The sequence below is a fragment of the Salmo salar genome, chromosome ssa20 (assembly GCF_905237065.1).
Source record: "Salmo salar chromosome ssa20, Ssal_v3.1, whole genome shotgun sequence".
Classification (NCBI taxonomy): domain Eukaryota; kingdom Metazoa; phylum Chordata; class Actinopteri; order Salmoniformes; family Salmonidae; genus Salmo; species Salmo salar.
In genome coordinates this window covers 52,149,300-52,169,825 of record NC_059461.1, presented here as the reverse complement: position 1 = coordinate 52,169,825, position 20,526 = coordinate 52,149,300, and the positions used below count along the sequence as shown (strand labels likewise).

Sequence of the window (20,526 nt, the reverse complement as noted above, 5' to 3'; positions counted from 1 at the left end):
AAGATAGTAAGGACCTGCATGGAGTATGTCAAATTGTTAATCCCCTTACCCTTTACTACAACTCCTGCACCTAGAAAGATTACTAGGGCTGCCATCTCCACCTGAGACAGCACTTGTCCATAAGCTTCATTATTTTGAGCTGCTCTTTTAGCTCTGCCATTCGATCTGAAACTAATTTGCAAAGAACTATTCAGCAGCTCAGAAACAAGTAATGTTGCTACTGTCAGTTCAGTTTTCCCCAGATAATAACACCCTGACCATCCCATAACATACCATAACACCCTGACCACCCTGACCATCCCATGGGGAGGAACATGTAGCCATTACCCCCACAGATCCAGAGATGATCCGGAGGTGTCCCCATGCCTTTGCCTATGTTTGACATATTTACCCTAGTTATCAATTGTTGCCCATCCAGTACATCAAAACTACTGGTATCTGTTTTTAGGCCTGTGAAAGACAGGCAATTGATAGTGTTTCCTACATTCACATTCCCTGAGTTGCAGATACAAACGGGGAGTTATTGTGGGTTTTAATCCTGCCAACACAACATCTCCTTTATCATTTAGGGGCTTTACACTACCAGTCAGATACTCTCCCCATTGTACTTTTGGAGGTCCTATGCATTTAATCAGCTGGGAATTGTTACCTGTTTGTACACTAGGAACCTTCTTCTACCTTGGCCATTTAGTCTCAATGGGCCCACCCTCCTTAAATTCTTTAGCTGCATCTGAACTATTACCTATTGTCTTATTGGATAATCCACATTCCCATGCTACTTCCTTTCCCCTAGTGACTAACATCAGAATAGTATAATTGTTGTTTCTTTGTCGAACCCTGGTATTGGTCCTTTGCATAAAATGGAGTAATTAACATCCAAAATCCTTCTTTCCAATTGGTACTACCTGGGTTTCCCACAAAAAGGTTGTGGAACTGGGTTCATGGAAAATCATTACCCGTGTGCCAGATGTGTTCCCCCTCCCCTGTAATCCCATGTATGTCACTGTTTCACCCATTTATTATTCTCCACATCCCCGTCCACAAAGGGAATGGGTAGGATTTGGAGAGCAACAAATACCCTGCATGTGTGTTTCCATGGTTGCGATTTTCTTGTTTCACAACCATAGTGTGTGTGTATGATGGTGTCCTCGACATCTGTTGACTCTTCAGGTTCTGTGGCTGAACCCTCTGTTGGTTCTTCTGACCTTTGGTCTCGGCCCTCGGACTGTGGTCTTCCCCATTTCTCCTCTGTTCCATCCTCATTGGTAGATCCCAGCCTCTTTTGTTGCCATGGGTCCCATTGTCTGCAGACAAACCTCCGGCACTCCGAACCTGAGTATAAATTCCCTAACTAGCAATTTTGCTACTGTTCGCGCATCAAGGTTGGTGGTGGGATGGTTCCACCCACCTGGTAAACCTGTCAATTATCACCAGGCAGTATGTCTTTCTTTCTTTTCGCTCTACCATGTCTAGGAAATCAATAGCTAGGTGGACAAAATATCCTTTTGGAGTGGGGAACCTCCCTGGTTGCAGTGGAGTTCCCTTGTCTATGTTATATAACAAACATGTCGTGCAACGATAAATGAACAGTTTTACGTGCTAATTCAAATTTTGGGTCAAATTTTCTTTTGGGTCAAATTTTCAAACGTTCTCCTCCTTCTCCGTTCTCCTCTCATATCCCCCTTTGACGAATGGCTCACTCCATGAGCCAATCGGCAAATATTAAAGAAAATGGTTGATGGTAAACAGGGCATGCCAGACAAAAGATGTAGCCATAAGCCAGACCTAGGGCAGAGAGCACACCCTCTCTCCCGCCACACCTGGTGACTGAGAATATCAGCCTGCTGCTGTTTCTCGAGATCAGTAGTTTCAAATGACACAAATGACTAAAAATAAAATGCATGTGTGTGACAACGGGAAGCAGCCAATTTGTCCTCCACATCAGCTATGCTGTTACCAATTCTAGCATTATCACACCAACCCATGTATGCCTCAACCTTAACAATAGCCAATGTGTTAGGTTTTCACATAGCTTCAATCAACTGTTCAACATAAGGTCTGTTTTTAATAGGTGTGCCAGTGGTATTAGTAAACTCTCTTGCTTTTCAAATCCCACACCATAACAAACAAACCCCAATAGCATACGCTAAATCTCAGCAGCCAGTAAAGGCCTTCCCTTCCCCCAATTCCCAAGCTGTGGTCAGAGCTAATAAATATGTCTGTTGCGCTGATAAATGGTCTGGTAGGGGCCGTATAACCTCAATATCACCTTCCACATCTACTACATCAAATCCTACATGTTTCGTCGCCGTGCTTTGATCTATATAAGCAGAACCATCAACGAACAGCACCATGTCAGAGTCAAGCAGAGGTACATCAAACAAGTCTTTGTCCAGTACACATTCTTGGGCTGTCCAGCTGTCCCTGTTATTGTTACTGATGATTTGCTCAGGGAAGCTCCAATAACTTGTCCAGGTTTACCTAAATATCAACAGTGAGCTTTCGTGTCTATTATAAATGGTAGGTCATGTCCTTAACATTAAGAGTAACCATTGGCTCTTCTCTTCCATCATTGAATTTATACTGGAGCAGGGGAGTCGGGCACCGTCATTGTTGATTCTGAGGGAAATAAGAACTTTTGGTGTTCTAATTTCCCATTGGCCATGGCAGTGCTCTGTCATTAGCAAAGTTTCCACTTCCTCTTCCAGGCCCAAAGTTTCCTCTGCCCCTGTTGTTTCCTCTTCTTCTTCCATTTCCGCCACACTGCGAACTCACATACCCCAACCGCCCACAGGTCCTGCATTGAGTGTTGTTCCAGTCACGAAAACTTTGGCGGGCCCATATCCTCTTCCATACCATGTTTTTGTGTCACCATAAGGCTGAATGGTGAAAAGCCCATACCCTGCAGGTGCCAGGTTCACAGGTGTGACAGATATGACTGTGGAGGAGCTGCAGGCTGTGGTTGTGGTGAGCCTGTAGAAACAACTTGAGCAGATGTCTAGGGTCTTGCAGTCTGTTCCTTTTTGTGGAGTGTGTTGGGGTGGCGATGGAAAACTTCCCCCAGGAACTGTGCCTTGTTTTTTTTTCTTTCATCCAATTCTACTGTTCTCATGTCGCTTGTTGCTGCTGTTGTGCCATCCACCTCCTTTGTGGTTGTTTCTCCATTTTCTTCTGTCAGTGGCATGAGAGGGTAGATCTGTGTATAGTCACCCAGGGGTCCTCTGGGTTGATTCTCATACGGCAGCTGGGCGGTGGGGAGTACTCCTGTTCTGCCTTTGTCCTGACCTAGTTCTTTCCTCCCGCATTCTATTGTTCTCTCCATCTTTAGTTTGGTCACGGTAGCCTTGTTCATGAAGATCTGTCCTTCCAGCATCATCATTTCAATCACAGTTTCTTCTTTATCCCCTTCTTTTTGTCCATTTTTCTTGTCTGAATTATCTCCTTGACTAAATCCAACCTAGTCTTGTTGAATGAACCAACCATTGGATATCTATTTTCTCCTGCCATCACTGTCCAGACATGCCATTTCATAAAAGATTATGTAAATTCCACAGCAGGAAACGTCTTTTGCATATATTCAACATGCGTGACAGGCTTCATTGCTCCTATCTCCTCATTCTGGTTTGACTGTGCCATGGTGCTCCGGCTTTTTATTTAGATAGTCTGGGTGTAATGTGTTTTCCAATTTCTATAGGATTATCCTAAAGTGGGTGTAATATGTAGGAATATACCTATATAAATTCTTATCTATCTTCTTTCAGTGTGTGTTAAATAACAGTGGTTGATACTGAAATCCTAATTCTACTCTCACTTACTCCAGGCTATAGTAAATGGTTCTACTAAACTCAAAAATATTTTACACACGGGCCTCACAGAGACACCCGCATGCCAGACTTCAATTCCTAATGTTATATCTTACGGGTGTATAGTAACCGTAATATGTTATACACCAGTACTGTCCTATGATAGGAAAGTGTCACTAACAAATACATTCAACCTTTTATTCAAATAACTTCTGTCCTACTCCTAACTTTTTATTGCACTATTGGGCCATTACCCAATAAACCCCGCCATAATCCATCTATTCATAAACAACTCAACTCATTCACAGGGTACCTCATCAAAATAAACACTACAAAAATAAAATAACTTGTTTTCAGTAGAGATTGCCTGCATTACAACCCAAAATAAAATAGACGAGATGAGTATTATAACCACCTCTCCAAAACCAAAATAACATTAAGTAATGATCGCTGCATTAGCTCCCAACATATAATGGATGATTAACACTGAACCACCTCTTCAAAACCTGGGTAATTGTCGCTCTGAATTACCTCTAACAAATAAAATTAAAACCTGGGCAATTGTCGCTCTGAATTACCTCTAACAAATAAAATTAGGTGATTAGCGCTGAATCACCTCTGCCAACAAGTATTGGGTAATTGTCGCCGAACTACCTCTAACAAATAAAATCAAAAAAACATTCATCCTATATTGACATCATGCATTTCACCAATAGCCCGTTACGTAATTACACCAAACTACAATCCGACTATTTCATATTCAAAGTGTATGTCTATATTTTAGATTGAGTAAGGTGCCAATTACTTGCTAGAGGGAAACCACACCAGTGAATGCCAATTAATTACAGACTTAGATTCAACGGGTGTCTGCTTACCTTTTTAAATTTGGAGCTCTGGCACCATGGTGTGGAATCTCCTCCAACCGGGGGTTGACACTCACTCCTGGCTAGCTCACCAAATGTTGGGGTTCGTTTCCTTGTTCCTTGTCAATCATTGGCTCATTGGTGAAATTAGCATTATGACAATTTCTTTAATTAAATCATTCAAAAACCTTTATTAATGGAATAGCAGACAGAAGTTGACATCAGGAACATAACGCATGTTTCTGAATAAGTTCTGCATCAAAGAAAAGGTCCCAAGTTATTTTATTAAACCCGAAGTCCAGCCCTAGTGATGTCACTGCCTACGTCATTATCTTTTACTCATGAGACCAAAACCATGCCTACTCAACACTAAAACTCTTGTTTATATAGCTATCTAAAATGTTAACAGTAAATGTCCAAGTTGTTTTATAGTGGAATGTTTGACTAATCTCTTATCTCTTACACTCCCCTGCAGAGTTCTGTCTTCACAGTCACACATTTCTCAGACAGTTTCTTCATAAGAGGCAGAGAGCCTAGAAAATTACTGTGAAACAATATTAAACCTCATAATGTATATATATTGCTAATCTGTGTCTAGGACCCTATAAATGTAAGGAGGGCGAGGTCTTGGATTGCGTCCTACCTGACAGGTCGCTCCTACCAGGTGGCGTGGCGAGAATCTGTCTCCGCACCATGCGCTCTCACCACTGGTGTCCCCCAGGGCTCTGTTCTAGGCCCTCTCCTATTCTCGCTATACACCAAGTCACTTGGCTCTGTCATATCCTCACATGGTCTCTCCTATCATTGCTATGCAGACGACACACAATTAATCTTCTCCTTTCCCCCTTCTGATAACCAGGCGGCGAATCGCATCTCTGCATGTCTGTCAGACATATCAGTGTGGATGACGGATCACCAGCTCAAGCTGAACCTCGGCAAGACGGAGCTGCTCTTCCTCCCGGGGAAGGACTGCCCGTTCCATGATCTCGCCATCACGGTTGACAACTCCCTTGTGTCCTCCTCCCAGAGTGCTAAGAACCTTGGCGTGATCCTGGACAACACCCTGTCGTTCTCCACTAACATCAAGGCGGTGACCCGATCCTGTAGGTTCATGCTCTACAACATTCGCAGAGTACGACCCTGCCTCACACAGGAAGCGGCGCAGGTCCTAATCCAGGCACTTGTCATCTCCCGTCTGGATTACTGCAACTCGCTGTTGGCTGGGCTCCCTGCCTGTGCCATTAAACCCCTACAACTCATCCAGAACGCCGCAGCCCGTCTGGTGTTCAACCTTCCCAAGTTCTCTCACGTCACCCCGCTCCTCCGCTCTCTCCACTGGCTTCCAGTTGAAGCTCGCATCCGCTACAAGACCATGGTGATTGCCTACGGAGCTGTGAAGGGAACGGCACCTCCATACCTTCAGGCTCTGATCAGGCCCTACACCCAAACAAGGGCACTGCGTTCATCCACCACTGGCCTGCTGGCCCCCCTACCTCTGAGGAAGCACAGTTCCCGCTCAGCCCAGTCAAAACTGTTCGCTGCTCTGGCACCCCAATGGTGGAACAAGCTCCCTCACGACGCCAGGACAGCGGAGTCAATCACCACCTTCCGGAGACACCTGAAACCCCACCTTTTTAAGGAATACCTAGGATAGGATAAAGTAATCCTTCTAACCCCCCCCTTAAAAGATTTAGATGCACTATTGTAAAGTGGTTGTTCCACTGGATATCATAAGGTGAATGCACCATTTTGTAAGTCGCTCTGGATAAGAGCGTCTGCTAAATGACTTAAATGTAATGTAATGTAATGTCTTATAACCCCTCCCCTTCTATTAATACAACATAAGCATAATAAATTATTATAATACATCAAACATTTGGTACAGCCCCTATCATGACCTGTAGGTGAACCCCCTTCACTGCCACCACAATACTTGAAAATACAGAGGTTAAGCAATATTAATTTCACTTAACATTACTGGCCTGCATGACCAAGTGAAAAGACAGAAGCATGTGTTAAAGAACGTTAATGCCGAAGACACACCGAAGGGCTTTCCAGTGGGAATTGAGTAATTTTGAGCAATTTTTACAAAGTATTCACACCCCTTGACTTTTTCCACATTCTGTCTTGAGTCAATAACTATTCAACCATAAGCCTAAATAAGTTCAGGAGTAATAATTTGCTTAACAAGTCAGAAGTTGCATGGATGATTTTTTAATGACTACCTCATCTCTGTACCCAACATATACAATTATCTGTAAGGTCCATCAGTCAAGCAGTGAATTTCAAACACAGATTCAACCACAAAGACCAGGGAGGTTTTCCAATGCCTCGCAATGAAGGGCACCTATTGGTAGATGGGTAAAAAAAAGCAGAGCATAAAGTTATTAATTACACTTAGGATGGTGTCCTTCCTAACTCAGTTGTCGAAGAGGAAGGAAAACGCTTAGGAATTTCACCATGAGGCCAATGGTGACTTTAAAACAGTCACAGAGTTTAATGGCTGTGAAAACTGAGGATGGATCAATAACATTGTAGTTACTCCACAATACTGTTACGTACGCCTCTTGGAGGAGGGAACGCAACACCCTGCTACATCTCAACTTCCCGTGGAGTGAAAAAAATATATGTGATCGTAGGTGTGGGGAAGTACGACAGAGGCAGAGAAAAATCCAGTTTACGGTGATTTTATTATTCCTTAACACGGTAGGTGGGGAAAAGGGGCTGGACGGAACCAAAGCAAAGAAAGTAAAAATTAAAAAGAGTTCCCTCTCCTACACTACCTGCCTTCCCACTACTTACCTAATCTTTAGCACAACCTGGCACGCTTACCAAAATACAGGGGGTGGTCCGCCCTGGTCTTGCCTAGTGTGCATAGACAGATTAAATACTACGGGTTATGTATGTCCACAGTTTAATGCCTTTTTAGCTGAAACTTTATACAGCAAAATGTGAAGACTGTGCAAGGGGCGTGTAGACTTTCACTAGGAACTGTATTTGACCAAATTTTGGAGACATACATTATCAGTCAAAGGTTGGACACACGTACTCATTCCAGGGTTTTCTTTATTTTTAATATTTTCTACATTGTAGAATAATAGTGAAGACATCAAAACTATTTCATGAGGTAGTGACCTGGAATTGCTTTTCCAACATTCTTGAAGGAGTTCCCACATATGCTGAGCACTTGTAGGCTGCTTTTCCTTCACTCCGCAGTCCAACTCATCCCAAACCATCTCAATTGGGTTGAGGTCAGGTGATTGTGGAGGCCAGGTCATATGATGCAGCACTCCATCACTCTCCTTCTTGGTCAAATAGCCCTTACACAACTTGGAGGTGTGTTTTGGGTCATTGTCCTCTTGAAAAACAAATGATAGTCCCACTAAGCGCAAACCAAATGGGATGGCGTATTGCTGCAGAATGCTGTGGTTGTAACGGGTGTCGTGTGTGGAGGATCAAGACGCAACAGGGAAGTGTATACTCATCTTCTTTTTAATATTGAAGAAGGTGAAACAAAATGAAACACGTATACAATTACAAAAATGACACTAACAGTTCTGTCAGGTGAAGAACACAAAACAGAATACAACTACCCACAATACAAACAAACCCCTAATTATAGGACCTTCAATCAGAGGCAACGATAGACAGCTGCCTCCAACTGAAGGCCCCAACACCAATTAACTAAACATAGAAATACAAATGACTAGACAGAACATAGAAATAAACTAACATAGAACAATAACCAAAACCCTGGACTAATAAATCAAATACCCCTCTCTACATGGACACATACACACAACCACCCTGAACCACATAAAACAAATACCCCCTGCCACGTCCTGACCAAACTAAACACTAACAAATAACACCTTTACAGGTCAGAACGTGACAGTGGTAGCCATGCTGGTTAAGTGTGCCTTGAATTCTAAATAAATCAATGACAGTGTCACCAGCAAAGCACCCCCACACAACTCACCTCTTCCTCCATGCTTCACAGTGGGAACCACACATGTGTGCCTTGTTAAAAGGTAATTGGTGGAATTTCTTTCCTTCTTAATGTGTTTGAGCTAATCAGTTGCGTTGTGACAAGGGTTGGTATACAGAAGATAGCCCTATTTGGTAAAAGACAAAGTCCATATTATGGAAAGAACAGCTAAAATAAGCAAATAGATACGATAGTCCATAATTTTCTTTATTTTTTTTTCACCTTTATTTAACCAGGTAGGCCAGTTGAGGACAAGTTCTCATTTATAACTGCGACCTGGACAAGATAAAGCAAAGCAGTGCGACACAAACAACAACACATGGAATAAACAAACGTACAGTCAATAACACAATAGAAAAGTCTATATACAGTGTGTGCAAATGAGGTAAGATTAGGGTGGTAAGGCAATAAATAGGCCGTAGTGGCGAAATAATTACAATTTAGCAATTAAACACTGGAGAGATAGATGTGCAGAAGATGAATGTGCAAGTAGAGATACTGGGGTGCAAAGGAGAAAAAAAACTAAAAAACAATATGGGGACGTGGTAGTTGGATGGGCTATTTACAAATGGGCTATGTACAGGTGCAGTGATTTGTGAGCTGCTCTGACAGCTGGTGCTTAAAGTTAGTGAGGGAGGTATGAGTCTCCAGCTTCAGCGATTTTTGCAATTCGTTCCAGTCATTGGCAGCAGAGAACTGGAAGGAAAGGTGGCCAAAGGAGTAATTGGCTTTGGGGTTGACTAATGAAATATAACTGCTGGAGAGCGTGCTACGGGTGGGTGCTGCTATGGTGACCAGTGAGCTGAGATAAGGAGGGGCTTTACCTAGCAAAGACTTATAGATGACCTGGAGCCAGTGGGTTTGACGACAAATATGAAGCGAGGGCCAGCCAACGAGAGCTTACAGGTTGCAGTGGTGGGTAGTATATGAGGCTTTGGTGACAAAACGGATGGCACTGTGATAGACTGCATCCAATTTGCTGAGTAGTGTTGGAGGCTATTTTGTAAATGACATCGCCTAAGTCAAGGATCGGAAGGATAGTCAGTTTTACGAGGGTATGTTTGGCAGCATGAGTGAAGGATGCTTTGTTGCGAAATAGGAAGCCGATTCTAGATTTAATTTTGGATTGGAGATGCTTAATGTGAGTCTGGAAGGAGAGTTTACAGTCTATCCAGACACATAGGTATTTGTAGTTGTCCACATATTCTAAGTCAGAACCGTCCAGAGAGAGGCATAAAGCAATCACAGGTGTTGATTAGGAGAGCTAAGACAACAACAAGTAAATGGCGATGAATGGGCAGAGAGGGTCAGTTAGATACACACAGGACCTGAGTTCGAGGCTGGGGCCGACAGATAAACACAGTGAGGTACCGTGTTAGTGAACAATCCAGCAGGCATCAGCTGTGTCGCCGAGTGATCATAGGGTCCAAAGAGCAGCAATAGGTGAGTCAGGGAGCAGTTCGGTAGTTGCTACTACGCTTGGCGAGCGGGAGACAAGGCGTTCAGAAAGCTAGAGGGCTAGGGCTAGCAGATGGGTCTTCGGCCTCATCGCAACGGAAAAGCCTGTTGAAACCACATCAGATTATTACGTCGGCAGACCAGTCGTGATGGATCGGCGGGGCTCCGTGTCGACAGTAAAGGGTCCAGGCCAATTGGCAAAAAAGGTGTTATAGCCCAAGAATTAGCTGGTATTCTTCATCGGCTACCCGGGAGATGGGCCTAGCTCGAGGATAGCTCAAGGCTAACTGGTGCTTGCTTCGGCACAGAGGCGTTAGCCAACAATAGCGACTCGGTTGCAGCTAGCTAGCTGCGATGATCTGGTGTAATGGTCCAGAGCTTGCGGCAGGAATCCGGTGATGTGGTAGAGAAAAGCAGTCCGATATGCTCTAAGTTGATATCGCGCTATGCAGACTGGCAGGTATTGACCGAGCTAAAGCTGCTGGTGTCCGAGCTAAAGGTGAAGACAGCTAGCCGTGGCTAACAATGACTAATAGCTAGTAGCTAGTTAGCTGGCTAGCTACTGATGGAGGTTCCAGTTATAAAGTATAAAGATAGCAGATCCGTACCACATTGGGTGAGGTGGGTTGCAAGAAAGTATATTTAGTTTGTAGATGGAAAGTGAGATTAAAATACATATGAAAAAACCCCAGAAGAAACAGAGTATTTACTATTTACACCCGACGAGACAAACACACGTCCGACTGCTACACCATCTTTTTTACACATTACATTACTTTAAGACATGAAGGTCAGTCAATCTGGAAACACGTTTTTGCTTACTACATTATTCCATACATGTTATTTCATGGTTTTGATGTCTTCACTATTATTCTACAATGTAAAAATAGAAAAGATTAAGAAAAACCCTTGAATGAGTAGGTGTGTCGAACTTTTGACTGGTTCTGTATAATACATGACACTCATTGCGCTGAAGGTTAGACAGTTAGACACAATATTGAACTATAATTGTTGGATTGTATCATCCTGAGTTAGTTAACTGAATTGTTTTGAGGCTTCCATGCTCCGCCCTGATTATTATTTATTTAAATGTATATAATGGGATTATAACTCAAAGCATTTTACATGACATGAATGTAACTCTCCTCTCTCACCACCAAAGAAAGAGACATATTTGGATCTGTTAAATCTGTTCTGGAGGCTCTCATTGCTACAAAACCCTCTTGACTCCCACAGTGTTGTGTGACTTTCTTACAGATGTTTTACATCCATTGTTTGAGTTTAATTATATCCCCTACTCTCTTCAGCAGAAGTGCCCCATGTCCACACTCACATGCTTTGAAAAAGAAGTGAATGTCCTGGTGTTAGAATCTGGGAATAAATCCTCACCCATATACAAGCTAAAACTATCCTTCCGACTGAAGAGCTTGAAGTCCTTTATAAAACAGGTAAGCCAATCAGTGTGATGGAGACACAGGCCAGCTGCATTTGAGGTGCATTGGGATGATTCGGATTCTACCTTGTCCTTTGGCTGTCTTAGTACACTTTAATTCCAGCTATAGAGCATTTTGTTGTCTTGGTGAAAATGATGAAGAGAATCTGAATAGCTGATTTGGACTCCTGCGTTACTGTTTGCTTATACTATTGTTATTCTCAGACAGTTCTTACACATTTGTTTAACATTTTCCATCTGTGTTTATAAGAGAAACATAAGGTTCATGTCGCCATTGACTAATAACATGTTGTGCTCATTACTCAGACATGGTTATTTTAAGATACAAACCATCTCAAGTGAACAGTTTAGAAATTCCAGCACTACTAAGGCTGCTTTTACACAGGCAGCCCGATTCTGATATTTTGGACATTATTGATGAGAACAATTAGCACTGTGATTCAAACCGGCAACCGTCCAGTTGCTGGCCCCCTTCTCTAATATACTGTATATAGTGATCAACTGAAATTCCAAACTTTGAACAAGCATATCACCTGCCCCGTTTTAGCTACAGTCAATGCCATTTTGTATATACATGGATGTTTGTTTCCCATTTTTGTTTCCCATAAGGACCTATAGACTGCCCATTACATTTTCCGCAAATTAGACTTTTTGTCCCCCACGATAGATATTTTTTTTATAAAATGCTGCTACTATTCCTTCCTATATGATTTGATGACACTAAATATCCGCCTGGTCTTTTGTCACGAAACTTTGTACAATGATAGAAAGTCACTCCAAGGTCACTCCGATTGACCACATGGTGGCTTGAATGTGACTATGGCTTGGCCCCCGGAATTGCCACTTGCAGCTATATTTTTTTATAACTAATATTCCGATTTAGACAGAAAAGTCTAGCATAACACCACTTTGCAACAGTTCTGATTACATATCTGCCTGTTCAGTAAATATATTTCAAATCGCATTCATTTTCATTGTTGAAATTGAAATTGGAAACCTTGGTTAATGGTTAAAAAGACTGTCTAAAAATGTCATGGCTTGCGTTAGGCAAATTAACATAAATGTGCCTGCATTATATATTCTCAACATATTTTTTTTGTTGCAAGTACTTGATAATAATTAAAGGTGAGTAACAGTGAAATAATAAGAAATCCCCTCGCAGCGTCTTACATGCCTACTGTAGAGACCGTTGGTGTAAGTGTAGATGATAGACATCAGTGGATTGATGTGAATATTTAACTTTCAATTCATTGAGATCGACCATTATGTTACTATCAGTATAGTCTAGCGAGACTACTATCAGTATAACTGTCCCTCGTCTGCCCAAACAAATATATCCTGTTTTACAGCGCATTCGGAAAGTATTCAGACCCCTTGACTTTTTGCACATTTTGTTACGTTACAGCCTTATTCTAAAATGGATTAAATATACTTTTTTCTCATCAATCTACACACTAAGGTTGCATTTGACAAAGCCAAAACAGGTTTATTTATTTTTTTGCAAATTTATTCTGAATAAAAAAACAGAATATCTTATTCAGACCCTTTGCTATGAGACTCAAAATTGAGTTCAGGTGCATTCTGTTTCCATTGATCATCCTTGAGATGTTTCTACAACTTGACTGGAGTCCACCTGTGGTAAATTCAATTGATTGGACATGATTTGTAAAGGCACACACCTGTCTGTATAAGGTCCCTGTAACGAACGCCGTTGTAATGATGGTCGGACCAAGATGCAGCGTGGGGTAGGTTAATCATTTTTATTTATGATAACCGGCAACAAAACAATAAAGAGTAACCAACGAAACGTACAGCTTTGTAGGGCTAAAAGCTACAATACAAAATCAAGATCCCACAAACAACAGGTGGGAAAAGGCTGTCAAAATATGATCCCCAATCAGAGACACCGATAAACAGCTGCCTCTGATTGGGAACCATACCAGGCCAACATAGAAATACAAAACTAGAGTACCCACCCTAGTCACACCCTGACCTAACCAAAATAGAGAATAAAAAGGCTCTCTAAGGTCAGGGCGTGACAGTCCCACAGTTGACAATGCATGTCAGAGCAAAAACTAAGCCATGAGGTCGAAGGAATTGTCTGTAGAGCCCCGAAACATGATTGTGTCGAGGCACATATCTGGGGAAGGGTACCAAAACATTTCTGCAGTTCCCAAAGAAAACAGTGGCCTCCATCATTCTTAAATGGAAGAAGTTTGGAACCACCAAGACTCTTCCGAGAGCTGGCTGCCTGGCCAAACTGAGCAATCAGGAGAGAAGTACTATAGTACTTGCAATATTATAATATTAAAATAATGACTTCTCTGTCTCTTGCTTTTTTACACTCGCTGTATCATAGAGCCTCTCTTTTTTGACTATGTTATGCATATATTGTGAGTGTTTTCCTCTCTGTATTGCAGAAGGAAGGTGCCAACTGTCCAGACTGTGAGGTCCACAGAGAAAGGGCAGCAAAGGATTTCTTAACAACATTGCTAACAATTCTGGAGTGGATGAACAATAAGGGGTGTAGCCACTGAGATGGACACATCCATAGACAGGGACATCCAAGGACTCACATAAGTGCAGAAGGCTACCTGAACAATTGCTATATGTAGAAAATACTATACATGTATTGTAATGTACCAGACCAGCGCTATCTTTCCCAGAGGGAGTAGCTGAGGATCTGCCGGGGACATCATCTCCTTCACTTAGAATAAAAGTCTGTCTGATCTATGTTGTATGTTGATGCACAAGGCACACACCAGTGTTTGAATACCGTGTGTCATATGCTGTGTATATTACTTAAGATTAAGCTCTTTATTTTACATTTTTTTATTTGATTTTGAATTTTAGGACCCCTTTAGGTATCAAAAAATATATACAAATGTTTTGATAAAATATTGAATTTGGCCTTTACTACTATAGCCCATAGAAACGCATTGACTAACGCATTCATAAATGGCAAAAAATTCAGTAAACAAATAAGGTTTTGAAGTGTCTGTCCTATATCTAGGAGATATAACAAAGCTCAGGAAATATTTTTGTATTTTTTTTTACACATATTTAACCCCTTATTTTTGTTGGCACATAACTACCTCCATACTTCCATTCATTTGTATGGGTTACCTTCAGACGAGTCTCGTGACACTTGTGGGGTAGTACAGCAAAACTGAGAGCACCATCGTGTTCGTGAGAGTCTCCCATTTCCATAGAGTGGTCATAGTTTGTAGGCCAAACTGTTCGGACGCTGTAGACGTTTTCTTGAGAAGACAGATTTTTGGGATGTCTCATGGTCTGAAAAACACTTCTGTAACTCGGCCATCTTTCAACACTGATGTGGAAGGCTGACATAGGCGGATGCAGTGGATTGAGACGCAGCACATGCAAAAACCTGATATCTCTTAAACTGACGGATTTGGATGGGGATATTTTTATTATGTTGCTTAGATTTACTGTATTTTTGTGTTATTATGTTTAAAATGCATATTGATTTGAACTAACCTGTGCATCTTGCTCATTTCTTACCCCAAATACACAATTGACCATTCTTGGATTTAAAAAGGCCTCTGTGTTTACTTTTTACCCACTCGTTCATGGTCAATTGACATCCTCATCAAGTTGTCTGTCCAGGTCTCTTTGGAATGAGAAATGATTTACTTGGGCAGTGTGTCTAAACATTTTCACATTACAAATGTGTCTTGGCTTGCTGTCATGTCTGTTCCGTAAACCTGTAATATTAGTTGTAGTTTCGATACACTTTTCAACGTTAACAACAGTAACATTAACAACATATAAGCTGTAATCAAATGTACTCAAATGTTAACCCATCAGAGTCTAAGCCCTGTCTAAGCCGGAGGAGGGGGAGTTCCACTAAGCTATATGGAATTGTTTTAAGAAGGTCATACCAAGGATCATTTAGCTATTTGATTTTGAATTTTAAGACCCCTTGAAGTATGAAAAATATATATTAAAAAATTAATATTGACCCATACAAACGCATTGAATAACAAATTCACTACATGGAACAACAGATAGTCCCCCAAAAATATCACAAGGAAGTTTGATCTGAAGTGTCTCTCCAAAATCTGAGAGATATAGGAGGGACAAGGGGTCTGAATACTTTCCGAAGGAACTGTATATACTTTATTGAGCCATTCAATGGTTATTTGCAGTTAAATGAAAATATTTTGGGGTGTGGTTTGCTCAGAGCTCTTTTTGTACAACCTTGAGTGAGTGTCATTTCAGTCGATCTAATCTGGTGTGTTATGCCACAATGTAATATGACTATTGCCAGTGAAGGTGTCTTGTGAAAGACTCACGTATGGCCTTATATCAATTAATAACTGCCTTCGACATCAGTTCAAAAACAAAATCTCATTAGGGCGGCCCAGTCGTTCCAGGGCTGATTCCTGATTCACACAATGACAACACCTATAGAACCTAAACAATATAATATGACTAAGTAAAATAAAATACAGGTTCCATTTTGAACCTTATGAGCATGGTTCTTTATTGAATATTTTAAAAAAGGGTTCTATATAGCACCAAATACGGTTCCGCTATGTTTACAAGACAAAGAATCCATATTTTCCACCATTTAGAACCTTTTTCTGTGTGTGTAGCCAGTAGGGATGGGAATTGCAAGGGACCTCACGATACGATATTATCGATACTTCGGTTCCAATTCAATATGTATTGTGATCTCACGATTCTAACAATATTGCTAGAATAACCATCATATTGAAGTAAACTTGGAGTCACAGATGATATGTTGTGTGGTCCTTCCACTATGACTTAAGAAAGCATACAGTTTATTAGGCTACAGATAATAGGCCCTATGTTATGATGAACTTCATAGGGGTGGTGAAAGTGCATGGTGTTCCTTTCCAATAAATATCGAGGGTCTTTTTCTGGTGATATGATGATCGATGCTTGACTGCCATTTGAAAAATAAAAATTATCTCGCTCACTGACCACGTCTCCATCCACAGTTTTTATGCTTGAGTAAAGTGTGGTGGTTCATTTCTTTACTATCAAATGAGGAGAGATAAACTTATCAAACAAGTCAGAGTTATACTTAAACAAAATCTTTAATAGTGAGAGCTTTGCAATAGCAATGGCTTGTCGACGAATCACCGTCTCTGATGATTCGTTGAGAGCGCCGAGACAAAAGTACAAAGATCTTTTATAGCCAAGATACACCCCTTTCAATCTACATGATGAACAACAGATATATAGAATGGGTCACAAGGTTAAGATTTGTATGAAAGATACCTATAATACATAGCAGACAGTATCTGCTGTGTCAACAGTTTTCACTGTATAGACCAGTGTCTGGCCCTCTGACTCCAAACTGGAACCATCTCTCCCTGGTATGGTATAGAAAAGAAACATTAACTCATGCTCTGGAATGCTCTTTAGGTTTTATCACCCAAAAGACATCGTACATCTCCTGTCAGTGTTATCTCCCAGAGGCGCATCCTCAGTAGAACACACACACAATAGTTCTATTCTGTTGAAATAAAACAACCATTTAATGCAATAAAAGTATTATAACATAATCTTGCAATTTTGCCACCATAAAAGTCATACTGTATAAAAAGAAAATCAAGACAGATGTGATGTAAACAGAAAGTTAAGGTACAATTTTATAAATGCCTTTAATCGTTTGACATGGTGGGATATTTTTGTGTCAGTAAAATCAATTATGTAAAAATGCTGGTGGAAAAGTCTTTATGCTCAAATATGTATATAATAACCACCATATCGAATTAAACTTGGAGTCACGCGATGAAATCGCATGTGGTCCTCCCTCTACGACTCCGGAAAGCATGTGTAACGGTTGTCGTCGGGAATAGAGGACCAAAACGCAGCAGGAATGTGGATGCTCATCTAGTTAATTTATTTTGAATCAAGAGAACACAAAAATAACAAAAACGAAGAATGCACAAACAACAAAACAGTCTTGTCACGCTCACACAGGCAAAACAAGAAACAATCTCCCACAACACTACACCAAACAATAACCCATATATAGGACTCTCAATCAGAGGCAACGAGAAAGCACCTGCCTCCAATTGAGAATCCAACCCCCCATCAACCTAAACATAGAAATACAACAAACCAGAAAGAACATAGAAATACAAAACATAGAACATAGACCAAAACCCAGAAATAATAAATCAAACACCCTACTACATACACCACCACCCCGAACCACATAAAACAAATACCCTCTGCCACGTCCTGACCAAACTACAACAACAAATAACCCTTAATACTGGTCAGGACGTGACAGCATGCAATTTATTAGGTTACAGATGAAATAAATTATGATGAACTTCACAGGGTGGTGAAAGCGCATTGTGATGAATTTGATGCTCTTTTCCAATAAATATCAAGGGTCTTATTCTGGTGACATGATGATCAATGCTTGACATAATAATCTCATAATGTACAGTGCCTTCGGAAAGTATTCAGACCCCTTGACTTGTTCCACATTTTGTTACGTTACAGCCTTATTCTAAAATGGAATAAATAAAACCATTTCCTCAGCAATCTACACACAATACCTCATAATGACAAAGTAAAAACAGGTTTTTAGAAATGTTTGCAAATTTATCAAAAAACAAAACAGAAATACCTTATTTACGTAAGTATTCATACCTTTGCTATGAGACTCAAAATTGAGGTCAGGTGCATCCTGTTACCATTGATCATCCTTGAGATGTTTCTACAACTTGATTGGAATCCATCTGTGGTAAATTCAATTGATTGGACATTATTTGGAAAGGCACACACGTGTCTATATAAGGTCCCACAGTTGACAGTCACTGACAGAGCTCTAGAGTTCCTCTGTGGAGATGGGAGAACCTTAAAGAAGGACAACCATCTCTGCAGTACTCCACCAATTAGGCCTTTATGGTAGAGTGGCCAGACGGAAGCCACTCCTCGGTAAAAGGCACATGACAGCCTGCTTGGAGTTTGCCAAAAGGCACCTAAAGGACTCTCAGACCTTGAGAAACAAGATTCTCTGGTCTGATGAAACCAAGATTGAACTATTTGGCTTGAATGCCAATCGTCACGTCTAGAGGAAACCTGGCACCATCCTTATGGTGGAGCATGGTGGTGGCAGCATCATGTTGTGGGGATGTATTTCAGCAGCAGGGACTGGGAGAATAGTCTGGATCGAGGCAAAGATGAACGGAGAGATCCTTGTTGAAAACCTGCTCCAAAGTGCTCAGGACCTCAGACTGGGGCGAAGGTTCACTTTCAAACAGGACAAATACCTTAAGCACACAGCCAAGACAATGCAGGAGTGGCTTCGGGACAAGTCTCTGAATGTCCTTGAGTGGCCCAGCCAGAGCCCGGAGCCGATTGAACATCTCTGGAGAGACCTGAAAATAGCTGTGCAGCAACGCTCCCCATCCAACCTGACAGAGCTTTAGAGGATCTGCGGAGAAGATTCTAAAAAACAGTTTTTGCTTTGTTATTATGGGGTATTGTGTGTAGATTGATTAGGATAAAAAAACATTTTTTTTTATCCATTTTAGAATAAGGCTGTAACCTAACAAAATGTGGAAAAAGTCAAGGGGTCTGAAAACTTTTTGAAGGCACTATAGATGCATATAGCCTACCAGCACAGCCTACCCACACTGTATCTGCGAGTTGTTGCTGGAGTGCATGTGCCAAGACCAGAGTAGGCACATTTGTTATTTAATGCAACAGTTTTTGTGACAAAACTGTCAGTGGAGTTGAAAATGAACTTTAGATATTTATTCGATACATGAAAACTTCAGTGAAAAAGTACATTTTGTGATGCACAACATCATCATGCATTGATTTTTCTACAGATTTTTCTCAGCAACAAGTCCTGGAGGAAACATCACTGGTCGTGAAAATATGCACATTTACTTAAAGCGGATTTTCAAGTATTTGCATGAAAATCTGTTAACAATTAGACGCAATTAGTTTTATTCATAATATTCTCATCGTGTAGGCTGGCACCCATACTGTATCTGCGAGCTGTTGGCTAGAGAGCACATGCCAAGACTAGAGTGGACATATTTGCTATTTAAAGCAACAGTTTTTGTGAAAAATTAATTGGTAGAGTTGAATATGCGAATTGAACTATATCATTTTATTCAGTAAATGAAAACTTAAGAGAAAAAGTACCTTTTATGTGCACTACGTCATTACACACTGCTTTGGTGGAAACACACCACTGTTGGGAAAATGCACATATTTTCTTTATGAGGATGTTGGCACACTATTTAAAAAGAAGATGGAGAACAAGCTATGGAACAAAAAATACCAGAGTTTTGGCGCAGGTACAGCCGACTACTGCTAGCTAATGCTACCTAGTAAACATTTTCAATAAATAAATAAAATTAATTTCGCAATACGTAACTCTCACGTCCTGACCAGGGGTTATTTGTCATTGAAGTTTTGTCAGGGCGTGGCAGGGGGTGTTTGTTTTGTGTGTTTCGGTGTTTTTGGTTTAGGCTCTATGTTTTCTATTTCTATGTTTAAATCTAGTTTTCTATTTCTATGTTGGGGTTTTGGTAGGACCTCCAATTAGAGGCAGCTGGTTGTCGTTGTCTCTAATTGGAGGCCATATTTATTTGGGGTTTGTTTCATTTGTGTTTTGTGGGTGGTTGTTTTCCTGTATCGCCTGTGTTGCCTTACGGAACTGTTTCGTCGTTTGTTTATTTTGTTTAAGTGTTCACGTTACTTCAAATAAAGAAGATGAGCACTTTACCCGCTGCGCCTTGTTCCAATCCTTACGACGCCTATGACAGTAACTGTATCGATTTTCCACCCAATCACTAATAGTAGGCCTAGTCTACCTAATGTTTGGTTGACTTCTTTTTTTTATATAGTAACTAAATTGTGGGGAAAAAAGAAAACAACAACATAATGATACCACAAAAACTGTTTTGAAAACATCTGTAAGCTAGA

General features: G+C 40.9%; 1 protein-coding gene across 1 annotated transcript in view; it reads left to right on the top strand.

The window, feature by feature from the left end:
- LOC106580769 (interleukin 15, like) overlaps nt 1-15,126 on the top strand; it is a 30,196-nt gene extending 15,070 nt beyond the window's left edge. Inside the window, exons 4-5 of the mRNA XM_045703587.1 lie at nt 11,420-11,560; nt 13,986-15,126. Of these exons, the coding sequence (XP_045559543.1) occupies nt 11,420-11,560; nt 13,986-14,102 (258 nt within the window). The 3' untranslated portion in view covers nt 14,103-15,126. The remainder of the gene's footprint in view (nt 1-11,419; nt 11,561-13,985) is intronic.
- The last annotated feature ends 5,400 nt before the right edge of the window (nt 15,127-20,526 follow it).